The 12,020-nt window shown below is 49.1% G+C and overlaps 1 protein-coding gene across 2 annotated transcripts in view; it reads left to right on the forward strand.

The window, feature by feature from the left end:
• Positions 1–11,816, forward strand: part of SCARF2 (scavenger receptor class F member 2) — a 52,785-nt gene extending 40,969 nt beyond the window's left edge. For both annotated transcript variants that reach the window (XM_028709840.2, XM_028709841.2), the window contains 2 exons: positions 4,857–5,009; positions 9,044–11,816. In XM_028709840.2, the coding sequence (XP_028565673.2) occupies positions 4,857–5,009; positions 9,044–10,221 (1,331 nt within the window). In that variant the 3' untranslated portion in view covers positions 10,222–11,816. The remainder of the gene's footprint in view (positions 1–4,856; positions 5,010–9,043) is intronic.
• The last annotated feature ends 204 nt before the right edge of the window (positions 11,817–12,020 follow it).

Here is a 12,020-nt window from a genome sequence, read left to right on the forward strand (position 1 = left end):
CTCCCTGTGGAGAACATCCCACAAGTGGGGAGCCACCACTCAAAAGGCCCTTCCTTGTGTTGCTGCACACCAGACCTCCCATAGAGGAGGCAGGCAAAGAATGGCCTCAAATGATGAACACAATGTCCAGGCCAGTTCACATGGGAGGAGGTTGCCCTTGACGTATTGGGGTCCTGAGCCACGGAAGGTTTTATAGGTCAAAATCAGCAGTTTAAATTCGGCCTGGAAGCTAATTGGCAACCAGAGAAGTTGGGTCAGAATTGGTGTGATGTGCTCAGTCCATCTTGCCCCAGTGACTAACCCGGCTGCTGAATTCTGCGCCAGTTTCCGAACTATCTTCAAGTGCAGCCCCACATGTAATGCATTGCAGTAATCTAACCAAAAAAGGTTACCAGAGCCATAGACAACAGAAATAAGTATTTCGGAGGAAACTAAAAACATCAGCCTGATGAAAAAATATATTATTACAGGAAACTTAAGTATCTTATCCATAGGATTTTTGTGAACGTATGGCAAGTCTGGAGATATCTATGTCAATAAGGAGGCAGGAAGCTCCCTTACATTGAGTCACGCCATTGGTCCATCTAGCTAAGTATTGTTGACACTGGTTGGCAGCAGCTTTCCAGAGTTTCAGGTGTCTCTCCCAGCCTTACCTGGAGATGCCAGGGTTTGAACCTGGGACCTTCTGCATGCAAAGCGGATGTACTGCTATCCTGCCCCTCCCACCTTTGCCCTTCTTCTCTAACTTTAGGAAAGAAGGACTGAGACCTCCTCTGACTAGCGTTGGCCCAGGAGGCAGGCCAGTGAAAACGGGGATCTGTGGGGAGATACACTGTGGCTGGGAGGGGGGGTGGCACTGGTTGGAAGCGAGAGGCCCGCAGGAAGCAGCGCGGCGCTTTTGCAGCCGCTCTTGGCATGATTTATTTGGCAACGAGTCACCCAGAACCAGATGTCTGAGTGCCGAGCAGCTACAGGAAACTCTGCATCCCTCGGGGGGCTCACTCTGCACAGAAGCCGCCCTGTTTGGGGTCTCCTTGGCCCAGGGGCTATTCAGGCAGGCAGGTCCCAGTCTTGTTTGCAAAGCGTTATGCGGCAGGGGAAGGCTCAACGGCCGTGTTATTGTGCGAGTGCGCTGCGATTCCTTCTCCCAGCATCTTCATTCTCACTCTAAAGTGGCTGCCGAGAGTTTTCCATTAAATTTATTTATTTGGTTTTTCCAAATTAAAATTCCACAGAGATATAATCAAACGTAATTCATAAAAACAAGATTCCAATGAATCTCCTGAACTTCCATCCTCCCCTTTGTGGGACCTATTATTAATCATTTCCTCCTGCATCTTTTATGATGATCCAAGTCTTTTACATCACCATTGTGTCCAGAATTCAGCCTTAAACTACAAGCGATATCCCAATCCTACTAGCGATTTTATCTGTTTACGATGGTCTTTAAGATAAGTTATAAATTCCCCCCATTCCTTATTAAAGTTTTGATCTTCCTGATTTCTGATTCTTCCGGTCATTTTAGCCATTTCGGCAGAATCCATCATTATGCCAGCTGCTGAGAGTTTTCCTTCCTCTCTTATAATGCCAGAACCATACAGGACCCTTCCAATGAAGCTAAACACTGGACGATTCAGGACAGATGAAAAAAAAGTGTGTTGTTGTTTTTCTTCACAAAGCACAGAGTTAAACTATGGCATTTGCTCCCACAAGAGGCAGGGATGGCCACCAGTTTGGATGGCTTTAGAAGAGGGCTAGAAACATTCAGAGGAGAAGCCTATCCACGACGGCTGTGCTCTGTCTACACTGTTGCAGGCAGTGTGCCTCTGAATATCAGTACAGAACATAAGGAGAGTCTGCTGGATCAGTCCAGTGGCCTATCTAGCCCAGCATCCTGTTCTCACAGTGGCCAACCAGATGCCTCAATGGGAAACCCAAAATCAGGACTGGAGCACAATATGTTGCTGTTGTTTAGTCATTTAGTCGTGTCCGACTCTTCGTGACCCCTTGGACCAGAGCACGCCAGGCACTCCTGTCTTCCACTGCCTCCAACAGTTTGGTCAAATTCATGTTGGTAGCTTCGAGGACACAGTCCAGCCATCTCATCCTCTGTTGTCCCCTTCTCCTTGTGCCCTCCATCTTTCCCAACATCAGGGTCTTTTCCAGGGAGTCTTCTGTTCTCATGACGTGGCCAAAGTATTGGAGCCTCAACTTCTGTCCTTCCAGTGAGCACTCAGGGCTGATTTCCAAAAAAATGGATAGGTTTGATCTTCTTGCAGTCCATGGGACTCTCAAGAGTCTCCTCCAGCACCATAATTCAAAAGCATCAATTCTTCGGCAATCAGCCTTCTTTATGGTCCAGCTCTCACTTCCATACATCACTACTGGGAAAACCATAGCTTTTACTATATGGACCTTTGTTGGCAAGGTGATGTCTCTGCTTTTTAAGATGCTGTCTAGATTTGTCATTGCTTTCCTCCCAAGGAGCAGGCGTCTTTTAATTTTGTGACTGCTGTCACCATCTGCAGTGATCATGGAGCCCAAAAAGGTAAAATCTTTCACTGCCTCCATTTCTTCCCCTTCTATTTGCCAGGAGGTGATGAGCCCAGTGGCCATGATCTTAGTTTTTTTGATGTTGAGATTCAGGAGCGCAATATACCCTGCTCTATAGTTTCCAGCAACTGGGATTCAGAAGCATTGCTGTCCTTGACCTCACATCCCCTGTCAGCCCAAGCCCAATTTTCTTATCTCTTGTGGATAAGCTTCAGTGCCTTGTGTGCACCTTCTCATTTCCTAGGACAGCCAAATTCAGCAGGCGGCATAAACCCTCTTGAGGCAGTCCTTAGCCAGAAAGGGAGAGGGCACCCTCTGCTGTTAGAATAAATTAAAAGTTTCTCTTTTCTTTCTGAGGACTTCTGGGTCTCTCTTAATCATCTTGAGTTTAGGATGACTGTTCCTCCTTGAAGCCAGCCTGCTTATTCAAGCATTCAACCTGATTTGGTCACACAAAGCTTTTGTGGAGGTTAGCCCAATTCCTGGTCTTCACTGAGCATTCATTCTGATTGTGTGTGGGGAGGTTAATGAAAATACTCTCGGTAAAAATCCAGAATCATTATTATTAAAAGAAAATACCAAGCAGTGCAATCTAAAAATTAACACAGATATAAAAATTAACACAGAAATAACTCTCGGTAAAAATCCAGAATCATTATTATTAAAAGAAAATACCAAGCAGTGCAATCTAAAAATTAACACAGATGCTGTCAATGAAACTCCTGTCAAAGTACTAATATAAAATACTGAGCAGTGCAATATTGTTGTTGTTGTTTAGTCGTTTAGTCGTGTCCGACTCTTCATGACCCCATGGACCAGAGAAAGCCAGGCACTCCTGTCTTCCACTGCTTCCCGCAGTCTGGTCAAACTCATGTTGGTAGCTTCGAGAACACTGTCCAACCATCTCATCCTCTGTCGTCCCCTTCTCCTTGTGCCCTCCATCTTTCCCAACATCAGGGTCTTTTCCAGGGAGTCTTCTCTTCTCATGAGGTGGCCAAAGTATTGGAGCCTCAGCTTCAGGATCTGTCCTTCCAGTGAGCACTCAGGGCTGATTTCCTTCAGAATGGATCGGTTTGATCTTCTTGCAGTCCATGGGACTCTCAAGAGTCTCCTCCAGCACCATAATTCAAAAGCATCAATTCTTCGGCGATCAGCCTTCTTTATGGTCTAGCTCTCACTTCCATACATCACTACTGGGAAAACCATAGCTTTAACTATACGGACCCGGCAAGCCACTCCAGTATCCCTGCCAAGAAAACTCCATGGACAAAGACAACAGGCATATAAAAGTGCAATATTAAGAATTAACAATCAAGGGCTGCAACTCCCATCAGCAGTTTGAATGAGAGGTTGCTACTTATGGGTGCATACACTGACCCCACCCCACTTTTGCTTCTGGCTGAGTAAGTTCTGCAAGTTTTGTGTATTATTCCAAAAACATTGACTGTAGGTTACAGTGGGTCAAAAGAGACGGATGTGCATGTCTCAACGCCGTGAGAAACAGCACCACTCCCTTAAACCACTTTCAACTCTCTTGGAAGCCAGTGTCTGCGAGGTCCAGATAGATGCTTGTCTATGGCCTGTAATTCTTGCCTCTGCCTCTGGGTGAGCATGATGTGAATGAGTTCTCTCCTTTTAGAGTACTTCATCCATCCCGAATGCCTTGTGCTGGTACAAAAGGGAGTGGGAACCACCCAAGAAGCAATTAAAGAGCAAAAAAATAATAATCAGTAATACACACACACACACACACACACACACACACACACACACACACAAAGGGCTATGGGTTCCCCACCGCTGTTCTAGCCTGATGAAGAATTCTAGAAAACTGAAAAGCTTGCACACTAATTTTTGGTGAGATTTTAGTTGGCCTAATAATCAAGGGAAACTGGTCTCTCGGGTGTTGATTTCGTTTCCTTCTGAGCCAACACGGCTACTCCCCCCCCCTTCTTTTTCTTCTTTTCATTGCTTTTTTATTAATTAAAGGAAATAAAACTGGATGTACATTTCCAAAATATAAGATTAAAAAACAAATAAAATAAAACCTACATACAGCAACAGTGTTTTGTGTTATGTAGGCTCCTATTTGTTATATGCAAATGGCTTTAGATACCTATTAGGTCCATAAATTACCATATGTCCAACACAAAAACAGCAACAATTTGTTGTTGACAAAGGACAGCTATATAAATGGGCCCATTACCGTCAGTAGCTTAGGGCCTCATCAAACCTAAATCCGGCCCTTCTTTTTTCAGATGCAGACCAAGAACCTCTTTCTCAACCTTTTCTGTGTGTTGCAGTGGCTCATCATGACCTGGAGAACACCATGAACTGCAGCTTCATTGAGCCCCCATCAGTGGTGGAGCAGCCGTCGCCTTCGTGGTCCTCCCGGGGCTCCTTCTCGTCCTTCGACACTACGGATGAGGGCCCCGTCTACTGCGTGCCACACGAAGGTGAGCAGGGCAGAAAGGCAGCGCTCTGGGGAACCCCAGTAAAACTGCCGTCCAGACTTTTGAGCCTCAACGGGTGCATTTGCCATAAAAACTTGCCACCTTCTTACAGCATCCCCTGCTGCCATGGCTTCTTCCAAAGTAAAAACCTTAGTTGAAATAAATTTATTGCATTTACATCCCACCTTTTTTCTCCAAGGAGTTGAAGGTGGCACACACTGCACTTCTTTCCCTTCTCATTTAAACCCCACAACAACCCTGTGAGGTAGGTTAGGCTGAGAGGTGGGGACTGGTCCAAAGTCCCACCCAGTGGGAATTTGAACTCTGGTCTCCCAGGTCCTAGTCTGACACTCAAATCACTACATCACCCTAGATCTTTAGGCCAGGACAATTATTATTATTATTATTATTATTATTATTATTATTATTATTATTCTCAAACCACTACATCACCCTAGATCTTTAGGCCAGGACAATTATTATTATTATTATTATTATTATTATTATTATTATTATTATTATTCTCAAACCACTACATCACCCTAGATCTTTAGGCCAGGACAATTTATTATTATTATTATTATTATTATTATTATTATTATACCCCACCCATCTGTCTGGGTTTCTCCAGCCACTCTGAGCAGCTTACAACACATTAAAAAATGTAAAACATTAGACATTAAATACTTCCTGATACAGGGCTGCCTTCAGATGTCTTCTAAAAGTTATTTATCTCCTTGATATGTGATGGGAGGGTGTTCCACAAGGAGGGCACTACTAGCAAGAAGGCCCTCTGCTTGGTTCCCTGCAACCTCACTTCTCGCATTGAGGGAACCACCAGAAGAAGGCCCTTGGAGCTGGACCCCGGTGTCTGGGCTGAACGATGGGGGTGGAGACGCTCCTTCAGGTATACTGGGCCAAGGGCTTTCAAGGTCAGCACCAACACTTTGAATTGCGCTCGGAAACTTACTGGGAGCCAATGTAGGTCTTGCAGGACCAGTGTTATATGGTCTCAGCGGCCACTTCTGGTCACCAGTCTAGCTGCCGCATTCTGGATTAGTTGTAGTTTCCAAGTCACCTTCAAAGGCAGCCCCACATAGAGCGCATTGCAGTAGTCTAAGCGGGAGATAACCGGAGCATAACTATATCTGGTTTTCCTTGTGTGTGTTGAGGTGATATGAGTCAAGTGACACATTGAACATTTGTAATAGAGAAAAAACATTTTGAGCTGTAGCCAATAATGTCATATTCAGAGTTGACCCATTTAAATTAATGAACACGGCTGCTTTGTGGAGAAGGGATGTAGCTCAGTGGTACAGCATCTGCTTTGCATGCAGAAAGGCCTAGGTTCAGTCCTCAGTGGCTTATTGAGGTAGAACTGGGAGAGAACCCTGCCTGAAACCCTGGACAGCTGCTGCCAGTCAGTGCGGACAATGCTGGACTAGATGGGCCAATGGTCTGACTCTATTGGGAAGGGCTGTGGTTCACTTGTAGAGTTGTTTTGCTTGCATGGTGTCTCTGGTTCAATCCCTAATGGCTGGTGGAGACCCCACCTGAAATCTTGCAAAGAAGCTGCGAGTCAGTGTAGACAATACTGAACTTGCTGGGCCCAATTGTCTGCTTCCTACATTTCTACCTTGTCATAGATTCATAAAATTGTAGAGTTGCAAGGGGCCACGAAGACCATCCAGCCCAACCCCCTACAATTCAGGAATTATTTTGCCCAAAATGGGTCTCACAACCCTGAGATTAAGACTCTCATACTGTACCTAAGGAGTTCATTCATTGCAATGAATATTTTCCGAAGATGACGTCAGCAGACCCATATGTCATCTCTAAGCTTTCATCTATAGAAGGATGTCATATAGAGGAGGGAGAAAGGTTGTTTTCTGCTGCTCCAGAGAAGCGGACACGGAGCAATGGATCCAAACTACAAGAAATAAGATTCCACCTAAACATTAGGAGGAACTTCCTGACAGTAAGAGCTGTTCGACAGTGGAATTTGCTGCCAAGGAGTGTGGTGGAGTCTCCTTCTTTGGAGGTCTTTAAGCAGAGGCTTGACAACCATATGTCAGGAGTGCTCTGATGGTGTTTCCTGCTTGGCAGGGGGTTGGACTCGATGGCCCTTGTGGTCTATTCCAACTCTATGATTCTATGATCTGCGGCACTGAGGACTAGAACCCTTAAAAAAGAGACCTGGGGTTGTCTGGAACTGGGATGGGTGCATCAGTGCTTACAATGCTTGAAGTCCACATCCCCATCTTGCAGCCTAACCATAGCCAGGAGGTTAAATTGCTATACCAGCCGCTGAGCTCCTTTCTTTTCCCTCTCCCTTTAATTTTGGCAATTGTTACAGAGCAGAGGAATTTGGCGTGAGCCCAGCTCCACCGCAACTCTTCTGCAGCAAATAGCAGGCCTTCGTGAAATAGCCCTGTAATGACTAAAGAATTCTAAGGCCACACATGCGTGACTCCAAAAGAGAGAGAGAAAAAAGAAAACAGAAAACCATAATTGCCAGGCAGAGAGTTTCCCACCAGTGGAAATTAACTCCTGGGATCCCAGTTCTTTATTTCCATAGGCAGAAAAAATCAATGAGGCACCCAACTCCCCCATTGGACTCCCACCAGCCCCAGCCAAAGAATGGGGCTACTAGATTAGGCCAAAGGCTCATATTTAGTCCAGCATCCTGTTCTCACTGTGGCTGACCAGATGCCTCTTCTAAAAAGCCCAAAAGCAAGACCTGAGCTCTATGGCTGATGGGAGTTGTAGTCCAAAACAGCAGAAGTGCCACTGGTTTGAGAGAGGCTGCCTTAACACATCTTACAAAATGGGGGGGGGAGGTGGATCAAGTGCCCCCCCTTCAAGCAGAAGGTGGAGAGGAGCTTGCACTCTCCATAATTCATGAATAGCTTCATTTATGCCAGGGATGAGAAACCCATGACCTCCAGATGTGGTTGAACTCCAGTTCCCATCATCCCCAATCAGCATAGTCAGGGGTATGATGTATCATTTATTACGTGCCCTTCCCCCAAGGGCCCAGGATGAGCCACAGCTATTTAAAATAAAAGATTAATAATAGTTTTAAATCACCAGAATAAGTTCAGTCTTGAAAATATACGTCTCAAGTGCCAGAGGTCAGGATAAAGAGGTACATCTTCAGCACTCAACAAAAACTGTACAGTGAACGTGGCAGCTGCACCTCCGTGGGATGAGAGTTTCACAACTTAGGGGCTGCCCCAGAGAAAAACCTCTCCCAAACTTCAGATAGCCGCAAGCTTCTGAGGTTACTGGAACTACCAAGAGGGCCCCCTCTGCTGAACGTAACGACTGAGAGGCTCTGTCAGGAAGGAGTTTGCTTTTCAGATATTTGGGGCCTAAGTTTGTTCCGGGCTTTAAACACCAGCATGAGCACCATAAATTGGACCTGGAAACAAACTTGGCAACCAGTGCAGCTGTTTAGAAACAGGGGTTATATGAGATCTAAACAGAAACCCAGCCAGAAACTTGGCTACTGCGTTTTCAACCGGCTGAAATCATCTACGAGGGCAGCCCCACCTAGAGCACATTGCAGCAATCCCATCTGTAGTCCCATGTCGCAGGCGCACCCCAGACACAGCAGATAGTTCACTACCTCCTCCTGATGGACTGCATGCATGCAGCTGGAGACTATGCCTGCGTGGAAACTGCCTCTGCTCTTCCCTCTTCAATCCTCTCCTGGTTCTGGGAGACAGGGGTGCAGGAGAGGGTGGGGAAGCACCCGGCCCTTCACTTGCCAGCCCTGCAACTTCCTCCTCTTCCTCCAGCTCTGAATCTCCCCTTGTCTCTGATTCTTGCCCGCTGGCTGATACAGATCCCCACAAATCACTGCCCCCCTCTCCTGAGACAGACTCCAGACCCCCTTTCCTCAATGCACACTTGTCAGTCCCTGGCATCCCAACAACACCTGGAGGGCCACAAGAGTCCTCCATCCTTGTGGGATATTTTAAACATAGCTCCACACTGACCCCTAATGACTCCTGTCTGCTTTCCCTCTGCAGAGAGTGTGAGTGACAGCAAGGACAGAGTTTCCGCTCCTTGCAACCCAGTGGAGAAGGTGGCACCACCCATCAGCGAGGAGGAAGCTGGAGAGTACACCGTCTTGAAAGAGAGCCCCTCCATCCCAGCGGACAGCAGCGAGACGCCCTTGCTCAAATCCTCTGACAGCGAGCGCTCCTCTTCCGGGTCTGGCTCGGTCAGCGGGGCCCTCTACGCCCGGATCGCTCGCCTCTCCAAGCAGTCCAGAGATGAGGATGACAGCGCGGGTGCCACCAAGCCCCCGTCGCCGGAGAGAGCCAAGCCCCCTCCGCCAGACCCCTCGACGAAGCCCAAAGTCTCTTGGATCCACAGCAAGTACAGCTCCAACCAGTCCAACTCCCTGCCCGCCATCGGGATGGCTGGCCTGACGGAGCACAAACAGGGCTTGGCAAAGAGAAAGAGGAGCCCCAGCGAGACGTCGGCCGGGGTCCATGGCAAGGTGCCTGCCGCCAGGGGCAAAGAGAAAGCCCCGAAGCACCCGAGGGAGCTGAGCTCCCCCGAAGGCAAGGCCCTCTCCCTCTCTGGGGAGCAGCTGTCCCCGTCCAAGCTCAAGCAGAGGCACAAGGCCAGCGCGGAGCAGATGGAGAACATCAACGGGGCTGTCCAGAACGTGATCAAGAAGATGGGCAGTTACCCTCCGGATCGGAAAGGGAGCGATGCCCCCAAAAGCCCCAGCCACAGCAAACTACGCTCCGAAGTCATTCACCCCCACCTGTCTTCAGAGGCGGCCACGCTGCTGGCGGCACAGCTGAAGGAAAAGACTCAGAGCCTAAACCGGGGTGATGGGGGCACACGGCAGAATGGGGTAAGCCCCCTGCCAGCCCAGAGGGAGAAGCCCACCCCGCCGCAGAAGGCCAAGCGCTCCGTGGCCGCCGGCAGCCAGAAGTCCAGCAAGCCTGTGCTGCCGACCTCCCCAAACTTGCAGAAACTGATCAGCCCTGTGGCGGAGGCGCCAGCCGGCGAGCCCAGAAAGGCGGAAAAGCCCAGCTCCGGTGGCAGCCAAGAGCCAACGACGCCTGTGGCGGGGGACCAGGTGGTGAAGAAAACGCCCATCAAAAAGCCCCCCAGGAAGAAGAGCAGAGAAGCCGCCATGGAGCAGCAGCCCAAAGCAGCCACCACGTCACCTCAAACCGTGCAGTAGAAGTTGGCCACGTTACTAGGAGAGGACTGCACACACACAAACAAAAGGAAGTGAGGATTGGGGGTTGCGGGGGAAGCACAGAACTTGTCTCGGGGGGAGCCAGGAGACTGGCAAAGACTCTTTTGAGGGTGCCCCCCACCACTGAGACATGGACCCTATTGACAACAGAGGCCTTCTCCCTCGCCCCCCACCAACAGCAGAACCAAAGCACTTCTGATTTTGCTCCCCCCTTTGTGGAGCGGGAAAGGGATTTTGTGGACCAAGCGCTGGGCGCCTGGGGCTCGGGGAGGGGGAGGGCTTAGCAGGGTGGGTCGGGTGGCTTTTATTTGTACCAGTATTATAATTGCGTATGCCATGCTTCTCTCCCCTAGGGATATCCAAGTTGCTATAACCTGCATCAATGGAGTCGCTGGCTTTCAGGTTCTGAGCATAGTGGTCGCAAAAGGCCATGGCATAAGCTCCACGGGGCAGAGACCTTTGCCAATCTGCTGCCCTGCTTCCCAACGTCCTGGGCTATCGCTCACATAAAGCCCCAAGCTAAACATCCGCCTGATGCTGGGGCTGTGATGGGCCCATGCTGACCAGGGCTGGTTGTAGAATCATAAAATTGGTGAGCTGGAAAGGACCAAAGGGGGTCACTCAGTTCAACGCCCTGTGGGAATCACAGCTAAAGAATCCCTGACAGATGGGCATCCAACCTGTGTTTTAAAAACCTCCAATGATGAGAGCCCACCAACTTCCGAGGGAGTGCATTCCATTGTCAAACAGATCTCACCGTCAGAAAGTCCTTCTTAATGCTGAGACAGAATCTCCTTTCTGGTCATTAGAATCCGTTGGTTCAGATCCTTCTCTCTTGAGCAGAAGAATACAAGCTTGCTCCCATCTTCCATGTGACAACTCTTCAGATATTTGAAGATGGCTCTCATGTCACCTCCCAGTCTCCTCCAGGCTAAACATGCCCTTAACTATTCCTCATAAGGCTTGGTTTCCAGACCGTCAATCATCTTGGCCGCCCACTTCTGCACACATTCCAGCTTGCCACTCCCTCTTAAACTGTGGTGGACACAGGACTCCGGGTGGGGTCTGACCTAGGCAGAATAGTGTGGTGCTATGACTTCCCTTGATCTCAACCCTGGACTTCTCTTGCCGCAGCCTAGAATTTCATTAGCAGCTGATGGGAGATACAGGCCAGAGGTGCGCAAGGGGGCATCAGGTTGGCAAAGGAGGCTGCTCTGCGGGCATAGAGGCGGGAGGCAACTTTCCTTTCAAGCTGGCCGTGTGTGCAGGCCTCGCACTGGCCTGGAGCTTCAGCACACCCAGTCTTGGGATAGCATCCCAGACCTGACTGGGCACGCCTTCTGCTGGAGCTTTTTCACCCTGTGGTGCCAATATGGGCACATCCTCCCTTGCAGCCGTGCTGCCTCGAGCTGGCTTCGATGGACGCCCTGTCCCCCCCCCCCCCCCACCATTTTGCATCAGTGGTTCTGGCCGCCATAAGAGGCCACCTGTCCTGGCTACGACAAGGGCAGTTTGGTACACAAGTCTAGCGTCTCCATTGAAAGCTTCCTCCATTAAAAAGAAACGGTGTATTTCTAGCTCTGTGTGTGGTTTCGGTGCCTGTGCTTTGGCCTTTCCTGACCTCTTCTCCTGGCAGCTGTCTACTCTCCTGCCAACTGTTTGGGCCCTTCCCTGCAATCTGGTAAGAGTCGGCTGGCCCTCCAGCGCACCTGAGATCAGCACCCTCAAGGAACCATGGCAGGTGGGGTGGCGAGAGCCGCTGTGCTGAATCTCCCACAGTG

The sequence above is a fragment of the Podarcis muralis genome, chromosome 16 (assembly GCF_964188315.1).
Source record: "Podarcis muralis chromosome 16, rPodMur119.hap1.1, whole genome shotgun sequence".
Classification (NCBI taxonomy): Eukaryota; Metazoa; Chordata; class Lepidosauria; order Squamata; family Lacertidae; genus Podarcis; species Podarcis muralis.